This window comes from Coptis chinensis, chromosome 2 (genome assembly GCF_015680905.1).
Source record: "Coptis chinensis isolate HL-2020 chromosome 2, ASM1568090v1, whole genome shotgun sequence".
Classification (NCBI taxonomy): Eukaryota; Viridiplantae; Streptophyta; class Magnoliopsida; order Ranunculales; family Ranunculaceae; genus Coptis; species Coptis chinensis.
The window spans coordinates 56138444-56164938 of record NC_141457.1 but is presented as its reverse complement, the minus strand read 5'-3'; the positions used below and the strand labels follow the sequence as shown (position 1 = coordinate 56164938).

The window sequence follows — 26495 nt, the reverse complement described above, 5'->3', positions numbered from 1 at the left end:
TGCCCATTCGCGATGCTTTCGTGGTTATCTTGGTGATAATGAACACCAAAGGCATAGTTGAGTTACCGAATTTCATTTTTGTTTTCTAATATTTATTTACAAGGTAATTTCATATTTTCATTCAAGGAGTCGCCCCCTCTTTTTTTTGGCGGTTTGAAAGGTATTGAAGATATCGATCTTTCACGAAATAACTTTGTCGAAAAATTCTAAACTTCTTGAAAACCTTGGTGCTCCGAAAGTTTAAATCTATCATTCAATAACTTTGAAGGTGACTTACCAATAAGAGGGATCTTTTTTATACAACTCATGCATTAATTATATTTCAATGGAGGAAGGTCAGTCAATACTCTGCCAATGGTAGATAATGCAACTAATGGCAGGTAATGTTGGGTACTGCCTGTATTGTAGTTGTTAATAGTTTGATAAAAGTAAAAACTGAACTATCAATGTAACAGGCCCGGCTGCAGGCGGGCTAATTGGCTAGTTATTATTACTACTAGCTTCTGAACCTGTCCTACGAACGGGTGAGTGATGCTACATTAAATGATTTATAAAATTATTAGCAACTATGCAGAACTCTGAGATGTGGATATTATATTGATTAGTCATCCAAATTTCTTGCAACGTGAAAATCTCACTCTCTATAAAAAGAAATAATACACTCTTGATAATACATTTCAACTTCTTTTTGTTGCTTAATAATGGAAGTTTGATTGAAGTTTTAATTTGCGATAATGCCCAATGAGGCAAAGATCATATTGAAGCTACGTTACTTGAATAACATTCCCAATCATACAAAAAGAGATACGATAAACATCATTTGCAAAACTACACTTGTCGAGACATTTCCACTACATATAATGCAACTACGTTTTGATGTTAGTTCAATGTATTTGCATCTAGTTTCTGATTTCCCGTTAATTATTATTTGATGTTAGTTCAATGCATTTACATCCAGTTTCCTATTTTCCGTTAATTATTCTTTGAGGTTAGTTCAATGGAGTTATATCCACTTTCTGATTTCTCATTGATTATTATTTGAGATGAGTTCAATACAGTTGCATCCAGTTTTCAATTTTCCATTAATTATTCTCTAAGGTTAGTTCAATGCATTTGCATGCAGTTTTTGATTTCCCGTTAGCTATTTTTTTAGGTTAGTTAGTTGGATACATTTGCTTCCAATTTTCGATTTCCTGTTAAATATTATTTGAGGTTAGTTCTATATAGTTGCGTCTAGTTTTCGATTTTCCATTGTTTATTATTATTTGAGGGTAGTTCAATGTATTTGCATCCAGTTTTCGATATTTTGTTACTTGTTCTTCGAGGTCAGTACAATGCATTTGCACCCAATTTTTGATTTCCCATTAAATTATTCTATTTGAGATTAGTTCAATGTATTTGCATGCAGTTTTTGATTTACCGTTAGTTATTTTTTGGGGTTAGTTAGTTGGATACATTTGCTTTCAGTTTCTGATTTCCCGTTAAATATTCTTTGAAGTTAGTTTAATGCATTTGCATACAATTTCTGATTTCCCATTAACTATTTTTTGAGGTTAGTTCTATGTAGTTGCGTCCAGTTTCCGATTTCCCATTGTTTATTATTATTTTAGGGTAGTTCAATGCAATTACATCTAGTTTTTGATATTTTGTTACTTGTTCTTCGAGGTCAGTTCAATGCATTTGCACCCAATTTTTTATTTCCCGTTAAATTATTCTGTTTTTTTTAGGTTAGTTCAATGTATTTGATGCACTTGCTTCTAATTTTCGATTTACCGTTAAATATTCTTTGAGGTTAATTCGACGCAATTGCATCTAGTTTATGATTTTTCGTTAGTTTGATGCAGTTGCATCAAGTTTCTGATTTCCCGTTTATTATAATTTAAGGTTAGTTCAATGCATTTTCATCATGTTTTCGATTTTCCGTTAATTATTTTTTGAAGTTTGTTTAATACAGTTGCATCCAGTTTCCGATTTTCGTTAAATAATTATTCTATAAGTTTAGTTCAATGCATTTGCATCCATCCACTTTCTAATTTCTCGTTAATTATTCTTTGTAGTGAGTTCAATTCAGTTCCATCCTGTTTTCGATTTGCCGTTAATTATTTTTTTAGGTTTGTTTAATACAATTGCATCAAATTTCTTATTTCCCTGCTAATTATTCTTTGTAGTGAGTTCAATGCAGTTGCATCCTGTTTCCGATTTGTCTTTAATTATTTTTTGTGGTTTGTTTAATACAGTTGCATCCAGTTTCTGATTTCATGTTAATTATTTTTTGAGGTTAGCTCAATGCATTTGAAACCAGTTTTCGGTTTCCAGTTAAATATTATTATTTGAGGCTAGTTCAATGTATTTGCATCCAATTTCTGATTTCACAATAATTATTCTATAAGTTAAGTTCGATGCATTTGCATCTAGTTTCTGATTTCCTATTAATTATTCTTTTAAGTGAGCTCAATTCAATGCAGTTGCTTCCTGTTTCTGATTTATGATTAATTATTATTTGAGATTAGTTTAATGCATTTGCATCAAGTTTTTGATTTCCCATTAATTATTCAATGAGTTTGGTTCAATGAAGTTTCATCCACTTTTCGATTTTCTGTTAATTATTCTTCGAGATTAGTTCAATGCAGTTGCTCCCAGTTTATGATTTTTTGTTAATTACTCTTTGAGAATAGTTTAATGCATTTGCATCCATTTTTCGATTTTTCGTAAAATGCATCCAGTTTCCGATTAACGGTTATCCAGTTTTAGATTTTCCGTTATTCTTCGGGTTAGTTCAATGCAGTTGCACCTAGTTTCTGATTTCCTGTTGAATATTCTTTAAGGTTAGGTCAATGCATTTGTATCCAGTTTCTGATTTTCCGTTATTTATTCTATGAGGTTAGTTTGATGTATTTCAATCCAGTTTTTGATTTCGCATGAATTATTCATTGATGTTAGTTCGATATAATTGCATCATGTTTCTGATTTCTCGTTAATTATTCTTTGAGGGTAGTTCATTTCATTTGCATCCAATTTTCGATTTCTTATTAATTATTCTTTGAGGTTACTTTGATGTTCGGTGCATTTTCATATTTTTTTTTCCGATTTCCCGTTAATTTTTCTTAAATATTCGTTTGATGCAGTTTTATCTAGTTTCTAATTTTCCGTTAATTATTATTTGAAGTTAGTTCAACTCAGTTGCTTCTAATTTCTTATGTCCCATTAATTATTCTTTGAGGTTAGTTCAATGCATTTGTATCTAGTTTTTGATTTTCTATTAATTATTATATGAGGTTAGTTCAACGCCAATTTCATCCGCTTTTGTATTTATCGTTAATTATTCTTTGAGGTTAGTTAATTTGCATATAATTTTTGATTTATCGTTAATTATTCTTTCAGGTTAGTTTTATGTCATTGCGTCCAATTTCTGATTTTCCGTTAATTATTCTTTGATGTTAGTTCAATGCATTTACATCACAAATTAAAACTCATTGTATATAGTGAACCACCACAGAGTTAACATATTGGTTACCCTAGAAATGGAACACCTTTAAGCTCAGCGCCAGCCCCCAGTGTATACTAACCTTAGTTCCTTTTCTAAATCCTTGTTCCCAAAAGGAACCTCATTATATATAGATTTTATAATGAGTAGAAAACATTACCTTGAACAATGTGTCAAAAGATTAGATAATCAACCATTGTTGAGAAATATGAAAAAACATTGTTCAATCTATTAGTGTTTAATTCTCTGAGCGACATATTTTTAAGTCCAAATTAAGCAATTGAATTTGTAGTATATTTGAGCCTTTGAAAAATAATTTTTAACACCACCTATTTTAATTTCTAACAACACCTCTGTTAGATTACACGCAAGAGACATGTATGCCTTAGGCACTAACTTTTTATTTAAGGATACAAATATATTATGTCCAAAGCAACTTTAAAAACTCTATAACATGAATAAAGTCGATCCATAGTTCCACACCATATGGAAAATCACTAATCACCAAAAAAATTCACGCAGTACCTACAATTTTACAAAGGAGGTTCTAGAACCGCATATACAAAAAAGTTGCAAATATTACAACCAGTGGATCAAATCATACCCACATTGTCGATTTCTTCGTTGGCCGATCTCCTCTTCATTAAGGTATTAGGTACAAATATACTTAATATGAGTTCCCATCGTTATTTTACTCGTTGCTCCCTTCACTATCAATTCTCCGTATCAAACTTTTTGCTTTCTAGCACCCCCTCGACATAGATAGAATAAACTTGAATTAGCAAGTATAAGTTAATACCTTCTGAACATTAAAGCAGAGTCCAACAACGTTTGCTCCATACGATACCAATTTGTCAACTTTAATTTAAGCAAAAATCAACTAAAGATAACCAATGAACAAAGGGAAAAAAATTGTAATAGGATGCAGGGAATCATATAAGAACTCACATTAATAAATCCATATATATGTTATGTTGGTGTTAGCTTTGAAATACACAATTATGGTTGCTTGAAGTTATTTGATGTGCTTAAGTTTCAAGAACAATTGTCGAGTATGATGAATGAAACTTGTAGCAAGTTCTTACGGATACGTGATTGGGTTTTTCTTATGTGATTATATATAAGAAACTACTAAATAAGCCTAAAGGTAAACCTTCTAATTTGTGCTTATGTCATACTCATAGCGATAGCACGGTAAACAAACATCCTTTATAATATTTAATCAAGAATGTTAATTCTAGATTATAGAAAAGATGAAAAAAGTGGAAAAAACATTTGTTGCTAGCTAGAAAGTCATATTCTTTCTCTTGAGGAGGTATTCGATACATGCGCCCTTATCTATTAAGTGGAAATGATAGAACCATAGAACATTAACTCCAATTAGGATCTGTAATTTACCATGTATATGCCTTAGACTTTCTGTTGTATCATTCCTCACTTAGTTAATGAAGTTTTCAATTCTTTAAGAAAATAGTTTACCAAAAAAAAAAAATCTTTAAGAAAAGGTAAAATGAAAATATTGAAAAAGGACAAAAAAGAAAAGCAAAATTGTACCCACTTTTCATGGGACTTCGTTGTACTATCTTTCCAACAATTTGATAATCGCACTTTGAGACATTTGTGATAGATCTAATGCTACAAGGAAATGCTTTCTGCTATAGACTATGAAAGCACCTTAATCTCAATGATCAATTTGAGCTATTTGACAAAGAAGCGTGATTAGACACGGAGTACTTACTCATAATTTAAGCACTACACACAACATAAGGAAAGTATATGAAGAATCACGGTTTCTGAATTAAAACTAAACAGAGATTTATTTCAAACCTTTGGTAGATGTGTTTCTCTTATCGAAAGTTCATGTGAATAGCTTGACTAATCTTAGATGGTTACGACTTACGAAGACACAAAGACAGGAATAAGTTTTGTATATATCTTAACCAAACTTGCTAAATCTTGTTTACATTTATTTTTTCTGTTTTTTGGAAAGTATAAAAAACCATGGTAAACGGATCCCTCCCCTATATATATTTTGGATCAGTATTGAATAATGATTGAAGTATATTGAGGTTTAAGTGAATTTGGTAATAAGAATCATAATGATGGAAGTATATTGACTCCTCCTGGTGAGGTTTAAGAGAACTTGGTAATAGGAATCGACCATAAATAGTTTAATTTATTTAGAGAATGGAGTATAAGAGTTTTACTCGTAGAATGAAGATGTTGGGTTTAGCTTTTACTGCTTTAGTTTGAGACTACTAACTTTTGTCTAGGCTAGTAAGATTTCTCATAAATTTCCGTAATTAGATTTTGAGTGTTGTGAAAATATTGGAGACTCTGTGAAGCCACGAAAAATAGAACCGAGAGGGTATATCTATAATATATATCTAAGAATTATTATTATTATTATATACAAACGTGTAATATATACAACACACACCCACATCATACTAGCTAGTATATATAGAGAGATGGAGACCACTAATAAATAGTTTGTTTGAGTAGGATTATGTGTGGATTTTGTTTTTCCTCCTTTTTGAGTGGGGTTATGTTAAAACAGAATAATTTTGTGGACATACAACTATTAGCTGTCCACAGGACCTCATGTGCTGATTGGTGGAGAGGATGCCCTAAAAAACTGTTTAGCTGCTCAAAAAATCTGTTTATTTGGCCCACAAAGTGTTTGGACTAATGAGAAATTGCTGTTCTGTCCACAAATTCGCTCTCTATGTTAAAATATGTGAGTAGGAGTTCACCTGGCGTTATATATGCCATTCAGAATTACTTTTTTATTTTTTTGGTAAACACACTAGATATATATATATATATATATATAGATATGCATCTATGGTGCTACAGCCACCACCTAATAATTACATTACCTTAGATCATCCTGCATTCCTGCAAAAGCCTTTGTAACCAAATGGGTGATTCCAACTCCCAAACACACAGTCCTGGAGATGAATAGCCCTGGTTGCTAACATGTGTGCAACCTTATTACAAGATCTATCAACATGGGTTACAAGTGAGGAATCAAAAGAGGATGTAAATTTTTGTACATCTACGATAATAGTACGGGCTGTCCTCCCGATGTTAGCAGCTAGTATATCCCAAAAATCAACTACTGTCTTGCAATCAATTTCTAGTATTATTCTCTTGAAGCCTAGGATTTATGCCCATTGGATGGCGCATTTGAGCCCCCGCTCTCTCCTTCCTCGCATTTCAGAATTACTTGATAGATTACTGTTGTACATTTTAGTACTGCAGTTTTCCTATGCTATTTAGAGTTTTATGCAATTGGGATTATTAATACTGCAATAGTTACATAGTACTACGGAACCATTCACAAAAGTCCAGACCCAGGCAAAAGAACAACAACGTTGTGTCATGCATGGTGCATGGTGCCATGTCCAACTTGTTGGAAAAGGAAAAACATTAAAAGGGGATAAAGGAAGTTTAATACAGTCAAAGTAAAAGCACCAAACAAGTATAACGCCCTACATGATTCATCATTTGATTTCCCTTCCAAAATTAAACTTCAGTGTCCCAATCCATTGTAAAGAATGGGTGTGCAAGAGCTTCTTGAGCTGTCAGCCTCTCAGATGGTTCGTATTTGAGGAGGCCTTGCAAAAGCATTAAATAATCATTACGTACGGGATCATTGGCACTTTCCACTACAAGATCTTGCGGAAGATAATAAAACATAAAAGTGCAATCAGACTATAGCCTGAAAATGCATAAAATGGCAAAGTTGAACCATAAAACAAAGAAAAACTACATACACTGAGTGGAGAAAAACGCTCAACACGTTCTACCATGTCCCTCGGAGCTTCCTCTGCCCAGTGTGCTAAAGTCTGTTTGAAGTCTTTCATCCCACTAAATTAAACATACGGACAAAAGACTTCAATACAAAAACAAATCTCGAAATGATAGCTACACAAAATGGGAGAGAAACTAGTAAAGAAAACCTTGCAAAAGTGACTAAAGAAAATACATACGTGACAAGGACATAATTATCCAGCATGTACTCGGGTATAGGGCCTAAAAGTCTCTGCATCACGGCCAGGTAGAAAAAGAAATCTCTGCCTGGAAAAAGCTGCCCCCCTACCAATAGACGAAGACAAAAAGAAATAAAATAATTTAAACAAATCAATCCAACATTCTAAATTCCTAAAAATGGTAAAGAACCAGGAGCACGAGGAGAAATTTTACAGAGAGAATCTCGAACAGTATACAGCCGACACTCCACATATCGCATGGAAAACTCCATTCAAGACCTGTTACCAAAACCACATTGCTTCAGTACTACAAGTCAATAACCTGGTGTGCAAATCACTTAAAATGATAACATATATCACGACATACCAAACAAACACTCAGGTGCCCAAAAGGGATCGGTACCACAATCGTATTCATACAGCACATTGGAAGAGTTAAGAATTGAGCAGCCAAAATCTATCAGTTTAATGACCTTTGATTTGGGCAAATCCTCTAACTCAACCAAAACCTTCCATGACATAGGGAAATCCGTCAACATTTAGAAAGAAGCAAAAAAGAATCAAATCAGAAAAAATACACAAAAAAGGAGGAAAAGAAAACCAGAAATAGACAAGGAGAAAGTAGTATGCCCTCATACAGAACATACCATACACATTAGCGTTTCTATAATATGTGGTGAAGCAAAAAGAATGTTTCCGGGCTTCAGATCGGCATGTACAACAAGATTATTATGACAAACTGAAACCATCAACACAAACCATGTAAGGAGACCACAATAACAAACTCAAGTTACATTCGGGAATTTATTGAAACAATAATGGCATGAAAAAAAAAAAGAAAATGTGATGAATTATTACGCACAGGAAACACACTCCAACACTTGTCTGCAAAGCTCTCACCTTGCACACATGTAAACAGTTATAGCTTTCGTTTCCCATAGGAAAGAAGAGTTCAAAGAAGGTCCAAGCCTCTCAAACACCTGTTCGAATCATTAAAAACCACTTAAAGATACGTCTTCAAAGGATACTAAATCAATCTATCAAAAAACACAAAACATTCACTTACAATGAAGAGATGGTTGGAGTGCTCAAAAGAGTTTCGCATTTGTACGCAACTGTAAAAGGACAATAACCCAGTATAGTGAATACTGAATAGTGAATAAACCAGTAATCACATAAAAGGAAACGAAGGCAGTGCACAAAGATAAAACTCACCACGATCCAGTTCTATATAGATTTCCCAAATATTGAAGAAGTTGAATTTCGTCCCTTCCGTAATCAGCTGAGTCTTCAAGATTAGTAAAAATCTTGATAGCAACATATTCCAACTTCAGCATGTCCCAGCATTCTAAAACCTTGGACGAAGCACCTGAAAAAAACAAAAACAAAAAAGTGTTTCACCTAAATTATTAATTAAAATTGTCCAATAGCAGGATTAGAGCAGTCGGAGGAAAAAAGAAAATGAGAAAAGTAGAAAGTATATGCATTAAAATACAAAGAAGAAAGAAGAGATGTAACTTGCCTTCACCAAGCTTTCTGACAATCCTATCTGCAAGAAAAGATGGAGGAAAAAATCATAAGCAAAAGACTAAGACCAGGAAATTTGTACAAAACGTACTTCTTTTAGGAAACAATGAATAAGAAAATTTGTATAAAACATAACTTAAGGAATGTAACTAAAAAGAGAAATTTGATTCCAATTCTAAAACAAACAATCTAAGATTTCAAAAACAGCATATCCTCTTAAAATTGGAAGTAAGAATTGTGATTGCCAAGAACACCTAATGTTATATGATGCTCTTAGATCACACGATTTATAGTGATGATATGAATGAAAGACTCGGAAGAATCTGGTAGGAAATAATGTTTTTATTAGTCAATGTTAAGAAACTTTACAATCGCTCTCGTTTTCTCTCTCTCCTGTTTATGACCTTTTTTCCAGAATGAATCCAATGAATCCTTTTCTTCTCCATCCAGTCTTTATATAGTCCTCTCAAATAGCTTTGACCCAATCCGTTGTTGACATCTGTTCCTTGTCTTTCTTTCTCATTTCCCGCCTTTTACCTGCAACACAATTTAAACACCCACGAGATCTACCGAGTTATGCCAATATCTTTATGCCAATATCTCGAGTTTTTATCCAGTCTTTATGCCAATATCTCGAGTTTTAAAATATTGAAATAAACGTATTTATAGGTACGATATTTGCCCACTACATTGCCCCCTCTCGAAATTTTGAAATTTTCATTTGAAATTCCAACTTTTCGAGAAATAATTATATCAGATAACGGATATGAAAACTATCGGGCCCAAATAACCACCCGGTCCAATGTTTCAAAAATATAAATTTAAACCTCTTTAGCTTCTTCAGTACACTTCTAAACACAAAAACTCTTTAGCTTCTTCAGTACGCTTCCAAACACCAAAAAAAAACTCTGGTTTTCTTCTTCTTCAACTTTCCATAACTTATCACTCTTGCAACCCTTAAGGTATGTTTTTTCACCCTGTACTTCGTTAATCTTTCTAAAACATGCATTGATATACTTACTTTAGTAATAATAGCTACAACAATTTGTTTTAACTTTAGTTTTTGACATCTGAATCCCTTAATTCTGCATGTATGTGTGTGCTAATGCTTATGCAATGACCTACATTACTATCTTAAACTTCAAAATATGTAAAAGTTTGAATCTTTTTATTCATAACATTGTTTTCATCTTTTTGCTTATTCTGGCTTTACTATTGGCATGTATCACAATATTTCCGATACTATTTTATTCCGATATAATTATATACATCGGTATTTCCGATGATTCACCTCTTGTATCGATACTTCCATATCATGCTGATAATAACACTTTGTAAATTATGAATTGACGATATTTAAAATACCTTTGTCATTTCTTCTTTGTGTATAGCCGTTTCAATGGCCAGTGAAGATATTATTTCTGATGCTAGTCTCCCTTCTGAGGACACCATATCGGATGATATCATTTATGACGATATACTTCCTGATGATAGACCCAACAGCCAAAACTTTGCTTCGACTTCCACCCTTTATTTACAACATTATGCTGGTTCTCGGGATTTTACTCAATGTCAGAGTGGTACCAAGAATGGAATCATTGTTACTATCGGCCAACTCGCCACTGGATTGAGATTTTCTTTATCCAACCTCGATCGTGAAATACTGAACCATCTGAACATTTCCCCAGGTTAGGGTACGGGTAACTTCTGGAGGTTAATGTTTGTATGCAATTACTACAATAGCCACCTCTCTCCCGATAGATATGAAGCCGACCGGGTTAGACTATCCGATATTCTTATGCACTATAGATTTTGTGAAAAGATTATCGGATATTTTTATCCCAAAAAACATATCCATAGAAGCATTAGGGGTATTCTTCGAAAAAACCGTAATATCGACAAACAGTGGACCCAGTATCCGATTGTTGTTATTGGGAATTGGAAAAGCGCCGATATCCCAGCAAACCCTCCATTGAAACATTAAGTCTTCAATTCTTCAGGTATATCCTCATTTTGATTTATTTCCTATCTTCAGACTATCGGAATTCCTACCTAAACTTAGTCTTCTTTGTGTCTTTTCAGTTCTTCTTCCTCATATTGCTAAAAGCCGCGGAAATTCAGACAGAGTACTAAGACTTTTAGAAGGGACTAAAGTCGATGTCAATATTAAAATGGGGGCCGATAAAGAAGGGAATCCCAAAATTACTGTTCATCTTCCTGATATCTCCAACTATCGCGTACCTCTTTACATACTCAAACACCGAGCTCTTCAAAAAATGGGTCAGTCGCCAACTCCCCCTCAATCTCCTTTAAACCATTCCTCAGACGATCTTCCTTTTTTTGTATCTTCCTTTGCCTTGCATGGCTTGCCTCCTAAACTTCCCAAAAGTTTCTATGACTATTTAGATGACAATTGTACCATGACTCCCAATCTTTTCCCTGAGATTAAAGAAGAGGTTCCTGACTTTTATGAATATCTGATATTGCAAAGTATATTTAATGAGCATCTTTTATTATATACATATATGGCTCATCGAATGCCGATGAATGCTAATGCTGGTCGCTACTTATCCGATAAAGGGAAAAAGAAACCCTCTGCACCCGTCTCGGCATCAACCGCTGCCTCTGCCCCTTCTTCTACTTCTGCTGCTACTAAGGATAAGACTCATACTTCTTCTCAGCCAAATACCTCCATCCCTCCCTCGACTACTACTGGTCATTCTAAGAAAAGAAAAACCGCCCATACATGGGGAGAGAGTGGACTTGCAGATGGTCAAAATCTTGATTCTATTCCCTCAGCCGATGCCAGCCAACCCTTTAGTCCTATGTTTCTCTTCACTGATGGCAACGATATCCCTCTAACAGCTTCGCTCTTCGAAAATAGTAATAAGGATGAGTTGGGTGTCGCATTATCCAGCAACTGTATCCTTCCCAAAGACAAGGTAGCCGCTATAAAAGTGGATCCCACCGAACGCCTTACTCAGTATTGCGATCATATGGAGAAGGTATTCATGTCTTGTGCTTATCTGCCTTTGATCACTTTCGCCTTTTTACTTTGTGCTTATCTGCCTCTGACATTTTTATAGGCAAAAGTGCTTGTCATGGCTCAATTTGATCTGCTTCATAAGCAAGAATGCGAGATTGGGCGCATTAGAAAAAATCCTGAACTCTTAGCAGTCAAAATTCGATAGATTAACCCGAGAAAATAGTGGCTTTAAGAAGGAAATCCACCAATTAAAAACTGACTTGAAGCTGCAATCTGAAAAAGCTGAGAAGACCTTATCGGATAACCTAGCTGAACATGCCGAGCTTGTGTAGAAGATGCTTGAAGATTTTAATTCCGAAAGAAAGAAATCTGAAGAAGCCTCTGAAGCTGCTGATGCTTAGTTTAACACTGTCATGGCTACAGTAAACTCCTTAGGCGACAAGCTAGATATTTGTAAGCCATTTGTTCCACATAACATTCTTATGGAACATGGGATGATTTCCGATGATGAAGAAGGAAATATAGCACCTTCTAATCCTGATGTCCCCGATACAACCCCTTTGTAGACTATTCCTGATGCTGTTGAAGATACTCTGTTTGATGTTGATGTCCTTCTCAACACTCCTCCCCTCTAGACTACCATCTTTTATACTTCAAATATTGTATTCTCCGAACAAGTAATACTTTTTGATTGATATAATATCTAACTTCCATTGGTTTTTTGCCATAACTGTTTGCCCTTATTTATATTTATATGTTTCTTGTACTTCCAACTATCATATGAACAGAAAAACACCTTTTCGATACCCTCAACCAAAAAGAGAGTATCGCTGATACTTGGACTTGTATCCATTAAGAAAATATAAAGAGTATCAGCGATGCTTAGACTTGTATCACAAAGAAAATATAAAGAGTATCGGTGATACTTAGACTTGTATTACAAAAAAAAATATAATTTTCGATACCCTCAACCAAAAAGAGAGTATCGGCGATACTTAGACTTGTATCACAAAGAAAATATAATTTTCGATACTCTCCCCCTAAAGAGAGTATCGGCGATACTTAGACTTGTATCACAAAGAAAATACAATTTTTGATATCCTCAACCAAAAAGAGAGTATTGGCGATACTTAGACTTGTATCACAAAGAAAATATAATTTTCGATACTCTCTCCCAAAAGAGAGTATCGGCGATACTTAGACTTGTATCACAAAGAAAATATAATTTTCGATACTTTCTCCCAAAAGAGAGTATCGGCGATACTTAGACTTGTATCACAAAGAAAATATAATTTTACCTTTGTTACTATTAACAAACATAAAGCATTGCAACATACCTTTATTATCGAATAATCTATAATGCCTCATCTTTCGCTGATACCTTGCCTGATATTATCATTTCTGTACTTCTACGAACTTTTCATGCCTGATATCTGCCACTGTTTTTGATATAAGAACTTTTTGACAATACGCTTGAGATCAACATTTCTGTTAATCTAAGAACTTTTTATGCCTGACATTTGCCACTGTTTTTTATATCAGGACTTTTTGACAATATACCCGATATCAATACGTCTATCGATATAAGAACTTCTTACGCCTAATATCAACATTTCTGTCAATACTAGGACTTTTGACAATATGCCTGATACTAATACGTCTGTTGATACCAGGACTTTTTACGCCTGACATCACCATTTCTGCCGACACTAGGACTTCTTACGCCTGATATCTGTCATTATTTTTGATGTCAGGACTTTTTGATGATATGCCAGATATCAATATTTCTATCGATACCAGGACTTTTTATGCCTGATATCTGCCACTGTTTCTGATATCAGGACTTTTTGACAATATGCCTGATATCAATATTTCTATCGATACCAGGACTTTTTATGCCTGATATCTGCTCCTGTTTCTGATATCCGGACTTTTTGCCGATATGCCTGATATCAATATTTCTATCGATATCAAGACTTTTTATGCCTGATATCTGTCACTGTTTATGATATCATGACTTTTTACCGATATGCCTGATATCAATATTTCTATCGATATCAGGACTTTTTATCATATGATAACCCCATATATTTTTATACGAAAATTGAAACTTGAAAACTTGAATCCATTTGTATTGAATTGAAAATTCATGCTATACATCTTAATTTCTCATAAAATTTGAAAAATACATTATTGATAGAATACCTTCAGATTATTGACATTCTGAGGTTTTGCTAACAATTCACTATTAGCCTTCTTTAGATAGTATGCTCCATTTATCCCCACCTTATGGACAATGTATGGGCCTTCCCAATTTGTCGATAACTTTCCAGCTCGCTTTTCTTTTGTCGCCTGTGTAACCTCTTTCATCACTAGGTCACCTTCTTGGAAATTTCTTTCTTTCACTTTCTTATTAAATGCTTTTCTGAGTTGCCTGTGATAGGAATCAAGTTTCATCCTTGCTTGCTCTCTTCTTTCTTCCAAATTCAACTTCTGCCTGCATCCCTTGGTTATTCAACCCTTTTTCTACAAGCATTGTCCTTGATGTCGATACTACCATCTCAGCTGGAGTCACTGCTTCCATGCCATAAGCTAGAGTAAATGGCGATTCCCCCATTTCTACTCTTGGAGTTGTTCTGTATGCCCACAACACACTATTTAACTCATCAACCCATAAAGTTTTCTTATCCTCCAACTTCTTTTTGATGTTGTCCATAATGGTTTTATTTGTTGCTTCGGCTTGCCCATTTCCTTGAGCGTAGTAAGGTGCCGATGTAAAGTGCTTAATTCTGTATGATTCTAAAAAATCTCACTTTACTACCAATGAATTGAGGACCATTATCCGATATGATAGCATATGGCAATCCATATCGGCAAACCACTTTTTCAAACAGAAAACCGATAATGTCCTGCTCTTTGACATGTTGCAAGGCTATCGCTTCTACCCACTTAGTGAAATAGTCAGTTACTGCTAACATGAACCTTTTCTTCTCTTTCCCCGATACCAGAGGACCCACGATGTCCATCCCCCATAATGCAAATGGCCATGGGTTCGAGACACAATGTAACTCCTCTGCTAGCACATGAATGGCATGTCCATGCTTCTGACATTGGATACACTTTTTTGCATATCGGAGACAGTCTCTCCGCATTTGTGGCTAGAAATATCCCTGCCTTGCAATCTTACTTGTCAACGATCTTCCTGCCGAATGATTCCCACATTCCCCTTCATGTATTTCTACAATAATTTTCTGAGAATCTTCTGTCGATATACATTTTAAATATGGCCCTCCTGGATTTTTCTGATATAGTTGATCGTCAATTAATAAATATCTTTCAGCTCCTCCTTTTATCCTTCTAGCCTCATTCTTATCTGATGGCAATTTTCCTTCTAACAAAAATAGAACATAATCGTTCAACCATGACGCCCCCAGCATGTCTATTTCCATCACTTCTATATGTTTTATATTAATACTTTGAATTTGCTGAACACCAATATGCAACAGACGACCTTCCTCATTTTCAAGCATTGCAGCTACATATGCCAATGCATTGGCATGTCGGTTTTCTCCCCTGTCGAGATGCTAAAAAATAATCTTCCTGAAATCCTTGAGCTTTAATCTTACCAAATTTAGATAATCTATCATGTTATCGCACTTTGCAGCATATCCGCCATTGATCTGGCTTATCACCAACTGCGAATCACTAAAGACCAACAAATCTCTGACATTTAATGATTTAGCTATCTCCAAGCCTGTTATTAGAGCCTCATATTCGGCTTCATTGTTAGAAGCGTGAAAACTTAAAGTAACTGCTGTCTCGAGTCTTTGGTTTTCTGGAGTTATTAGCACGACGCCAATACCACATCCTTTTTGCCTTGATGATCCATCTACAAAGAGCCTCCATCCATTTGTACCAACCCAAGGATCATCCTCATCCATTGCATTATCAGGCTCTTGTACCAATAGAAGATTATCTTCCTCGGCTTTCTAATCTTCATCTTCAGCAGGAAAATCTGCTATGAAGTTAGCTAGAACTTGGCTTTTCTCCGATACTCTATTCCTATATTCAATCCCAAATTCATCAATAAGAATTGACCACTTCGCCATTCTCCTTGATTTAGCTATTTTAGCTAAGGTTTGCTTCAGAGGAAGATTTGTTATGACCACCACTGAATGGGATTGAAAATAAGGCTTTAGCCGTTGAGTAGAATATAGGAGTGCTAACGCATATTTTTCTAACATTGAGTATCGAGTCTCTTCTTCGAGCATTGTTTTAGATTGAAAGTACACAGGTCGCTCCGCTCCATCTTCCACTTTGACGAGTACTAAACTAATGGAGAAATCCGAGACAACGAGGTATAAGAATAACGTATCGCCTTCTTCTAGTTTTATCAGAGTTGGTACTTCTTGCAGATACTTTTTTAACTCGGTGAATGCGAGTTCGCATTTCTCACCCCATACAAACTTTGTATTCTTCTTCAACAACTTGAATAAGGGTTTACATCTATCGGAAGTTCGAGGTATAAACCTATTCAACGCTGCAATTCTACCTGTAAGCTTTTGAATTTGCTTCCTTGTAGTAGGTGAAGACATATGTTGGATAGCTCGAATCTGATATGGATTAACATCAATTCCTCTCTTTGTGACGATATATCCGAGGAATTTCCCTGAACTTATCCCGAAAGTACATTTCTCAGGGTTAAGCTTCATATTAAACTGTCGGAATATTCAGAACACCGTATCCAAATCTTGAACATGATTGCACGTCTTCTTTGATTTGATGACCATATCATCTATGTACACCTCCACAATATGCTTAATCAAATGCTTGAACATCTTTTCCACCAGTCGCTGATAGGTTGCCCCTGCATTTTTTAAACCGAACGACATTCTAATGAAACAATAAAGATCCCCTTCAACAACAAATGCTATCTTCAATTGATCTAATATTGACATAATAATCTGGAAATAACCGGAATGACCATCGCAGAAACTCAACAATTCGAACCCAGCTGTTCTATCCACCAGTTCATCAATTCTAGGCATCAGATAGTAGTCATTCGGGCATTGTTTGTTAACATCTGTAAAATCAACACATATCCGAACCTTGACATTCTTTTTTGGGACCACCACAATGTTTGCAACCCATTCTGAATTATCAATCTCTTTGATGATTCCGCATTCTAGCATTTTATGAATTTCCTTTTATACTGCTTGCGCGTATATCGGCCTGACCTTTCTATGTCGCTGATGAACTGGGGTTGCTCCTTCTGGCATATTCAATTTATGTGAACAAATCTGAGGATCAATACCAGGAAGATCAGCCATCGACCAAGCAAATACATCTTTATTCTTCTTTAGAAATTTGATTAAATCATTCTTGATTTCTAAACTCATCTCTGTTCCAATAAAAGTGAAACAACTTTTATTGTCTTGTCTGATATTGATCTTTTGCACTTCTTCCATTGTCTTACTTAGGATTATCTCGGGCTCTATCTTCATCTCCGATGTGAATCTAACATCCTCCTTATGGTTTTTGCTATCTAATTTTAGAGATGAACTTTCCACTAATTGCTATCTGGCGACTTTCAAGACGCCCCCAGTGTCCACTTTCTTCTCTTTCATCATACCCTTTACGGTAACAAAATTGCACTTCTCTGATTCTGACTGGTCGCCTCTTATCTCATGTGGCCCATACGCTGTCGGAAATCTGATAACTTGATAAAAAGTACTTGGAACTGCTCTCATAGCATGTATCCATTTTCTTCCCAAAATAGCATTATGATCTGAATAATGCTTTATGACTATAAACTTAGTCATAATAGTCTGTGGGCCTGCCCTTACTGGCAACTTGATTTCCCCTGTTGGTCTTGTTGAGGTTCCATTAAAACCATACAAATTAAACAATAGTTCTTTTAAATGGGACTCATCAAATCCGATGCCTGTATATGCTTTCCAAAATAGAATATTGACGGAACTACCACAATCGACCAAATCTTCTACACATCATATCCTGATATTCTTAATGTAATCAATAGAGCATTATCGTGAGGCAACATAACCTTTGACAAATCGTCAGGTACAAACATAATAGCTCCAGGTATACTTGCCGATACGAGAACAGGGTCTACTGGTATCGGCTCCACATTTACTTCCAACACTTCCTTGACTGTCGATATCTTTCGGATTTTATCCCTTATTCCCCTTATATATCATATTAATCACCACTAACGGCTTGTCATTCATCACCGCCGCTACCTTTAGTCTGGCATCAGCTCTAAACTCCCTGAGCTTTCCATCTCTCATTAATCGATCTACTTCCCTGAGCAATTGAAGACATTTGTTTGTCTCATGATTCTTTACCTTGTGAAAATTACAGAAAGGTTTATCTTCTATCTCCCGAGGCTTATGAGTCGGATGTTGGAAATAAGGCTCTTTCCCAACCCTTCTCAAGATGTCTTCCAATGTAGTATTAATAGCAATATAATTGGATGGATCCAACTCCTTTCTTAATGACCTTTCGAATTTCTTCTTTTGTGAAGGTTGACCTTCGGATTTCGAATGAGAATCATTCGCCTTTCGCTTATCAGATTTATGATGGGTCTCTTCTTTGGCTGAATTGCTTGCCTCAAATACTTGTAACACAGGTTGAACTAAAGCTGATAGAACCCCCTCTTCAACTTGTACGTCTTTCTCGGCTTTATTATAGAGCTCTCTCAAAGTCTTAATATCCTTTCGAAGCATATACTTGTGCATATCAGACGCAGGAATAAGCCCTGTTTGAAATGCCATTACTACTGTCATCTCAGACTCATCCAAATGTTCTACCAACTGCGCTTCTGCCTTGAATCGCGATAAGAAACCTTTCAGAGACTCTTTCTTTCCTTGCTTCAGTTGGAACAAAGCCGACACCTGCTTTGGTTCCACACGCTGATGCCCATAATTGTTCAGAAATTTTTCTTCAATCTCCCTATAACCTGATATTGATCCCTCTTGTAAAGAACAGAACCACTTTAATGCCTTCCCCTTTAGACTTGAAGAAAAGGATTTGTATAGTAATGAATCCAGATATGCAGTTCCCTTATATATTGAAAATTGATGTCGGTATGCGATGAGATGGTCTATCGGATCTGATGACCCATCATATTGAGTGAACTTAGGCAGTTTAAACTTCGGCAGAACTGGCATCAACTCGATACTTTGATGTATCGGATTTCTACTAACATCATCTGCCAATTTTCTTATTGACGCTAAAGTCTTCTCAAACACTTGATTTCCCATTTGCTTTATCGTCATTTCTTGTATCATCTCCTTAGTTATGGGCTGTGGTATCGGCATTTCAATTACTGGCGATACTTCTGCCCCTTTCTCATTTCTTATTGATGCCTTTCCCATATCACGACTACCCAATTTGGAACTACATTCCTCCTCTTCTTCCTCCTGAAAATCCCTAACTACATTACTTGGACCCCTTTTCTTCATCTCTCGATTCTCTTTTAATAAAATAGCATTCTGCCTCTCTAACTCTTTCAATTTTTTCAACACCTTCCTGAAACGATATTTCTACATTCACATTTGTTTCCAACTCCCTTCGACTTACTGAAGCTCTTGTGTTTCTTGTATCCGACTGATTATCATTCTCCATTCTCTTACTATTTGCTTTCTTCCTTGGAGCCATTGTAACCGAACTCAGATTCTTCTAACACACTTCCTTCACTCAAATCTATAGAAAACTCTAGATTCTGGATCTTAGAAGAAGAAAATTGGAAATTTTCTTGTTCTAGATATACAGACGGCGCCAATGTGATTGCCAAGAACACCTAATGTTATATGATGCTCTTAGATCACACGATTTATAGTGATGATATGAATGAAAGACTCGGAAGAATCTAGTAGGAAATAATGTTTTTATTAATCAATGTTAAGAAACTTTACAATCGCTCTTGTTCTCTCTTTCTCTCTCTTGTTTATGACCTTTTTTCCAGAATGAATCCAATGAATCCTTTTCTTCTCCATCCAGTCTTTATATAGTCCTCTCAAATAGCTTTGACCCAATCCGTTGTTGACATCTGTCCCTTGTATTTCTTTCTCATTTTTCGCTTTTTACCTGCAACACAATTTAAGCACCCACGAGATCTACCAAGATATTGGCAGCTTTATGCCAATATCTCGAGTTTTAAAATATTGAAATAAATATATTTATAGGTACGATATTTGCCAACTACAAGAATTACTTTCAAGGAATGTAGAAAGTAAAAAGAATAAACTTGAAAGCGCTAAACAGTGTGAAATGCTTTGAATAAAGACATTTACTTCAATCCTTTTAAGAGCAAAAAAAAAAAAAAAAACACTGGTGGTATAATTTTATGTGGCCAAAAGATGGCATAATTTCAGAAAAAGAGACCCTCATTGTTGTTGATGGCGCAAAAAGTAAACGTTTAACAAACTTAAGCAAACTAAAAGTAGAAAGTTAAAGAAAGACAAAATAATTATTCAAGGAAGCAAATAGGAAATTACAGCGAGAATCTAAAATCTCCCCAATGCTAAACAAGTAATGTCCCTCCGCATCGTCGGCTCCACTTTTCGAAGAGGAAGTAACCTAGTGACAGAAGCAAGGGAAGCATAATCAGATTGGCAACCAAAAATACTATAAGACTTGAGGCTGAGGCATCTAAATTCCACTGGTTGATTTGAGGAGGAGGCACAATCATTACAGAATCCATCGCTCCAAGAATTCCCAAAAAGCTGGACAGACGGTCGATATATATATATATATCAGTTAGGCTATAGTGCCACTCTTATATCACACCCTTTATGGTCCGTCAAATCCCATCCTGAAATCGTCAGATCTAATTCATTTAAAAATCGTGAAATTTTGAAATTTCAGAAATCAAAAGTGGGGGTAAAAACGTCTTTTATGTCTCATCTTCTCAAAACCAAATAATAATAATAATCAGTTCCTTAAATCAATTGGGGGCTTAGGGGTCGTTTGTTTTTCTGAGCCTATGAATGCTGAATGGCTCATCCTCTGAATGCTAAATGCTGATTGCTGAATTCTAAAAAACATGTTTGTTTTCTGTTAGAATAACCTCGCTCACGAGAAATTTGAATATAAATCATTCGGACAATTTTACTCATGCTATCTATTTTAAACACTAACTTGATTTCTTGTTAAACAAAATATATATTATATTTGAGGAGAAGAGATGGATTATCAAAAAAAATAAATGATAAATAAATTTATTTAAAATATGCTTTCACAAATATATTTTAACGGTTTATTTTCATATTTTGTTTATTTTCAGAATATATATATATGTAATTCTATTTTTAACAAAGTGGATATTATTCACCAAAAAAAAATGAAAAAACCCATGACGCCAACATCAAATTTTGAAGAACCTATTTTGAAACCATAAAAGTTAAGGTAGGAAAGTAGATGGGTTCTTAAGATTGGGTTCTTAAGAAAGGGCAAGAAGAGACTTTTTTGTTTCAAGTATTAGAATTCAGCATTCAGAAGAAATTTTGGTGCTGAATGCTGAATGCTAAAAGTACCACTTAATGCTTAAACTACTTAAAAAAAACAAACAAGTTTTGAACCTCTGAATGCTTAAAACTTAAGTTTAAGAGGCTCTGAATGCTTAATTCAAAAAAAACAAACAACCCCTTACTGTAATAAAGAAATCTGAAAGGGTGCATAAGTTGCTTGAAAGAGGACCACTCCTAAAAGAAGAGAGGGATCGATCTCGTAAAATATCTCGTGGGATTGAAGGGTTCGGCAACAGGTCTTACACAGGGGATGGGAATCTGAGGGAACCTTCTTTTGCAACGTTTGGGAGGGCTAACTCCAATTTTAACGAGCATGAGAAAGATCAGTTTCGGTTCAACTAATCAGAACGAAAAGACACTATTGAATCACGAGTTCGGCAATTCAGATCTTTACATGCAAACCAAAGTACAAGGCAAATGGGATAGTTCCAACAAAACAACCAACCTTGCTTTGCTTTTGGAGCATCGTTACATCTCAATTACACCAGAGAAGGGACAGGTATCCATTTGGCAATTCAACTACCAGTTGCATAAATTCAAATTTAAACTTCTTTTGACTGTCTTTGTGGATAGAATTGATAGTGCACTTTTGGTTATGGTGCTTGCCTATTGGAAAGTTTTAATTGACACTTGGATTGTCATTATACCATAAAAACTTGAATTTTTACGTAAGGTTAGTCTCTAATACTGTATGACGGTTACGACCTATACCACTTCTTACCAAAATATGAAAAGAGGTTAATGGTTTTAAAGTCTCCATTTCCCCACTTTCTGTTTTTTGGTTCTCCTAAAGCTTAAACATGTGATAAAAGAAAATATTGTGTTAGATGGCCATGGAAACTTCTTTCATCTGTTGATTTGTCTGAGGTAGTCCTTCAGGGTTAGGCGTTTCTTAAATCACGTCTTTTCACTAGGAATCGTGTCTTGGCTGTTAAATCCTTTGTTAGTTGTTGTAGTTATTTTGGGCCGATTGAAAGAAAAAAAACACACACATGTATTGACTGTCATTTTGTCATCCATATGTTGAAACTCATCACTGCTTGAAAAGCTTAACTTAGTTCGCAGAAATATTGCAATGATCTTGCAGGTATCCATTGTATGCCAAGGCTGCTCTTTGTCAAGGTTGTTACAAAGCTCTTCGTCTTACTGAATCTCTAGAGAAAAAAGGCTCTGAGCTTTTGGATGCCATACCCAAACCCTTTCTGTCCCTTCACCTATGCTTTGAACCTGACATGGTAGCTTACAGTCAATGTGAGTACCAGAGCCTCTCTGCTGCTTCCAAAAAAGCCATTAGCTCTGCACAAGGGGATCGAAAACCCTGGACTGGAGAGATGGCTCATATTTGGAGGAGTCGTGGGAAGTGCCCCCTGACCCCCAAATGAGACAGCTTTCATCCTTAAAGCACTTGCCATTCCGACGAACACAAGTATTTATTTGGCTGCTGGTGATGGTCTCATGGAAATTGACGGGTTAACATCTGTATACACTAATGTTTATACTAAATCTTCTCTCCTCAGTGGTCAGGATTTCACGAGCATGCATGGGAACACAAAAGTTGCACTGGATTATTACATGTCTGTCAATAGCGACTCGTATGTAGCTACGTATTTTGGAAACATGGACAAGATGGTGTCTGCAATGAGGACTTTTAAAGGATTATTTAAAACTCTTTTCTTGAGTAGAAGGGCTTTTGCGGAGTTAATATCTCAGGGTTATGTAGGACTGAATTTGTCAGAAGCCTTATGGAAGATTCATAGAGACGATTTTATTCTGGACAGAGGATCTGCTTTACCTGATTGTTTTTGTGAGTGGAAGTTGTAAATTTTGTATGTCTGTGACTCTGTAATAACAATGTCATTTGTTTCCTTAGCATTAGTTACTTAACCCTTGTTAGTATTTAGTATTAGGTGCAACCACAAAACTGTAGGTTGTGTTTGGTCTGTAACAACTTCTTCGAAAGAAAACTATTAGTTGCCTTGCCCACTTTCATTTCATTTTCAATCAACTTGTGTCATTTGAAGTCCATTTGTTTCCTTTCCATTGCTTTTCAGAAGGAATTTTGCCTCCCATCGGTTCTGCAAATCAAAAAGGAAACACCAAACAAGGACAGCAATATAATCTTTGAAAGAATCATATCACACAACCAGAACTATAAAAGAAGCAAAACGCATATCCAAACATTTGAATGTTTAGGTGGTTTAAGCCCAAATTACAAACTAAACGTGGGACAATTGTTGATTAGGATTGGATTAGATGATGTATTGGTAAGTTCAAATAGGAAAGAGTTAATTAGACTAAACCCCCCATTTTATGATTCCTTAGGCATAAACCCCTATTATGTTTTCTCCCCATCACACCAATGTCAATATTTTACTTAATACCCTAACTGCCCCTATTGTGTTTAGTGTAAGTTATGACACAAAAGTTGTTTTTAGAAAAAAAAAAAAAAAAAAAAACAAAATGAAACCAAACAAAAAAGAAAAAGAGAAACTCCAACTGCACAAGCTTTGAGTTCCCATAATTCTTCCTCTCCATCGCATCATCTTAGCATTTGCTCCTTCCAAGGTATGTTATTTGTTCTTCAAAAATATTGTCATAATCTCTAGGTGGGCGTGTACTGGGCCGTCCTAATTTTGTGCGTAATGTTGTTGCTCGAGGCTGCCTCAAGAAAAGCAATGGGTCTACTGATGCACTGAAAAAACAAAACGAATTAGAAGAGGCTTCGGTCTCAAGTTTTTGTCCCACCATAACAAACCCAAAACAGTTCCATCTTAGTGGTTTCGTTATTGATGGCTAGAGTTTCGGCTTATATTCCTTGGGATCGTCAGCATTTCTCTTTTCTTCCCACCTTTTACGTTTCCAACTTTGGTCCCAACCAAGATGCTAGCCGTTTTGTGCTGCTGCTGTCACGCACTCACGCTTACTCGTGGTATTATTGGAGAAATATTAAAACAAGGTCATCGTTGATTCTATTTGAGCATGTTACAATGCAATGGCGCTTAAACTGTATAAATTTGGTTTTGGATGATAGTGTTGTTGGGTGCAGTATCATACATTCATGCAACTGCACTCACAATTTGGTTGAGTTAACAGTTGTCATCTGGGGCTATTTTGAGCATTTTCTGGTCATTAATATCTTACATCACTATAGGCATAACCCAGCGGTTCCAAAACATGGAGCATACTCTTCATACTTGAGTCGCACCATATACCTAAGTAGTGAATTGTTTATGCCTTCAGAATGGTCATAAACTACCTATCATGTCAAAATTAGCTTCTGATTTTCACAAATCTAGTTTTCGCAATCCAAAGAATTCTAGAATATAACATCATTCTGGACATCCTTATAAACGGAAACGACATTAGAAACTTCATTTTCCTTTTTGAATGTAACACCTTTTCCTCCTTGCTTTGGTTATTTGGGCCTTCATGAAGATACTTCTTTGAGCTGGTAGACTCTAGAAGCTCATCAGCACCTATCAGTGGCTTCTCATTTAGACCGTTTTTGTTGGATTTTATCGATATCTCATGCATGATTCCTATGATATATACAATTACGTTATACCACATGCATAAAATAGCGCAGCGGAAACAGAAGATCGTACCTTGGTCACAGCTTTCAATTTGAAGTTCCAAGCTTTGATCTACAGGAGAAGATGTTCTTGACACACTCAAGATCTTCTTCTTCTTAACTTTGCTTGAGTCAAGTTCCAACCACGAACGGGAAGCAACCTTTTTTTCACGAACCAAGAACCAAGAACCGACAATGGCTAGGGAGGATACCACCTATGGAATCTCCACAAATTACCGGGCTTCTACTTTAGAAAATGTTGGAGGTGCCATTAAAGGAGAGAGCTTTTCTTGTTGTTCGATTATTAATATGTGAGAGGTGGGGGTCTATTTATAGAGGTTCCCACCTCCTCAATATGGATAGGATAGAGTCCTATACTCATCTAATATCGAGATAGGATAGAGTTATATACTCATCTAATATCGATAGGATAGAGTCTATACTCATCTAATATCGATAGGATAGAGTTATATACTCATCTAATATCCGATAGGATAGAGTCCTATACTCATCTAATATCGGATAGGATAGAGTCATATACTCATCTAATATCGATAGGATAGAATCCTATACTCATCTAATATCGATAGGATAGAGTCCTATACTCATCTAATATCAGATAGGATAGAGTCCTATACTCAGTGGTTTATCCTTATCTTGGTGGGCGTCTATCCAACCTTATTTCCAACAGTTTTCAACACCCTTCCTGACAAAGAGTGCAATAAAGAAGCCCTACCAGTGGGTTCTCCTTTAAATCGTAACAAAATCAGTTCGTAGCAAATGCTCGGCTGAGATAGAAAAATTAAGTTATTAAGAAAGAGTGATTCCAAGTATAATGCCAATTGGAAGAAAGCTAGAAACAAAAAGTACGACTAGTTTGTACCAAATACTAGTAAAAAACCAGTATGAATTGATAAAGGACCAGAGTTTAATCTTCTGTTCTATCGTCTAACATCCAAGTGTTTCCGAACAACAAAAAAAATAAAAACAGTATCATGTCAATATGTCATGGAAAACTACATTGCCTTGGACAAGAATAATTTCTAAAAACTATTTTCTAACACAGAGACAAATAATAAATTTAGAGGACTCTACGACAGAAGATTATAAAGTCTAATGATGGGAATAATGATGGGAAAACTACTTTTTTTTTTCTTTTTTTTTTTTAAACAATTTTTGTGTCGTAGCTTACTACACTAAACACAACAGGGGCAGTTAAGATATTAAGTAAAATATTGAGGTTGGTGTGATGGGGAGAAAACAGAATGGGGGTTTATGTTTAAGGAATCATAAAATAGGGGGTTTAGTCTAAATATGTATATAAAATGGGGGGTTTATTCTAATTAACCCAATAGCAAAACCAAAATGTACAAATATA

The 26495-nt window shown here is 35.4% G+C and overlaps 2 protein-coding genes and 1 pseudogene across 3 annotated transcripts; 1 reads left to right on the top strand and 2 right to left on the bottom strand.

Annotated features, from left to right (window-relative positions):
- Positions 1–7015: 7015 nt before the first annotated feature.
- LOC147516727 (serine/threonine-protein kinase AFC3-like) lies at positions 7016–10321 on the bottom strand. Its single transcript, XM_086593360.1, has 10 exons — positions 10279–10321; positions 9005–9031; positions 8698–8851; positions 8549–8597; positions 8390–8462; positions 8130–8221; positions 7850–7991; positions 7483–7588; positions 7263–7360; positions 7016–7167 (listed from the first exon to the last, which is right to left on the bottom strand). The coding sequence occupies exons 1-10, from the start codon at positions 10319–10321 to the stop codon at positions 7016–7018; spliced, it is 936 nt and encodes a 311-aa protein (XP_086449486.1).
- Positions 10322–15153: 4832 nt separating this feature from the next.
- On the bottom strand, positions 15154–15936 carry LOC147516726 (uncharacterized). Its single transcript, XM_086593359.1, has 2 exons — positions 15622–15936; positions 15154–15579 (listed from the first exon to the last, which is right to left on the bottom strand). The coding sequence occupies exons 1-2, from the start codon at positions 15934–15936 to the stop codon at positions 15154–15156; spliced, it is 741 nt and encodes a 246-aa protein (XP_086449485.1).
- A 4479-nt stretch (positions 15937–20415) lies between these two features.
- Positions 20416–23529, top strand: LOC147516725 (O-fucosyltransferase 13-like; annotated as a pseudogene). The gene is made up of 4 exons (XR_015213040.1): positions 20416–20427; positions 21679–21827; positions 21920–22045; positions 22634–23529. The product of XR_015213040.1 is annotated as an O-fucosyltransferase 13-like (transcript).
- Positions 23530–26495: the final 2966 nt, after the last annotated feature.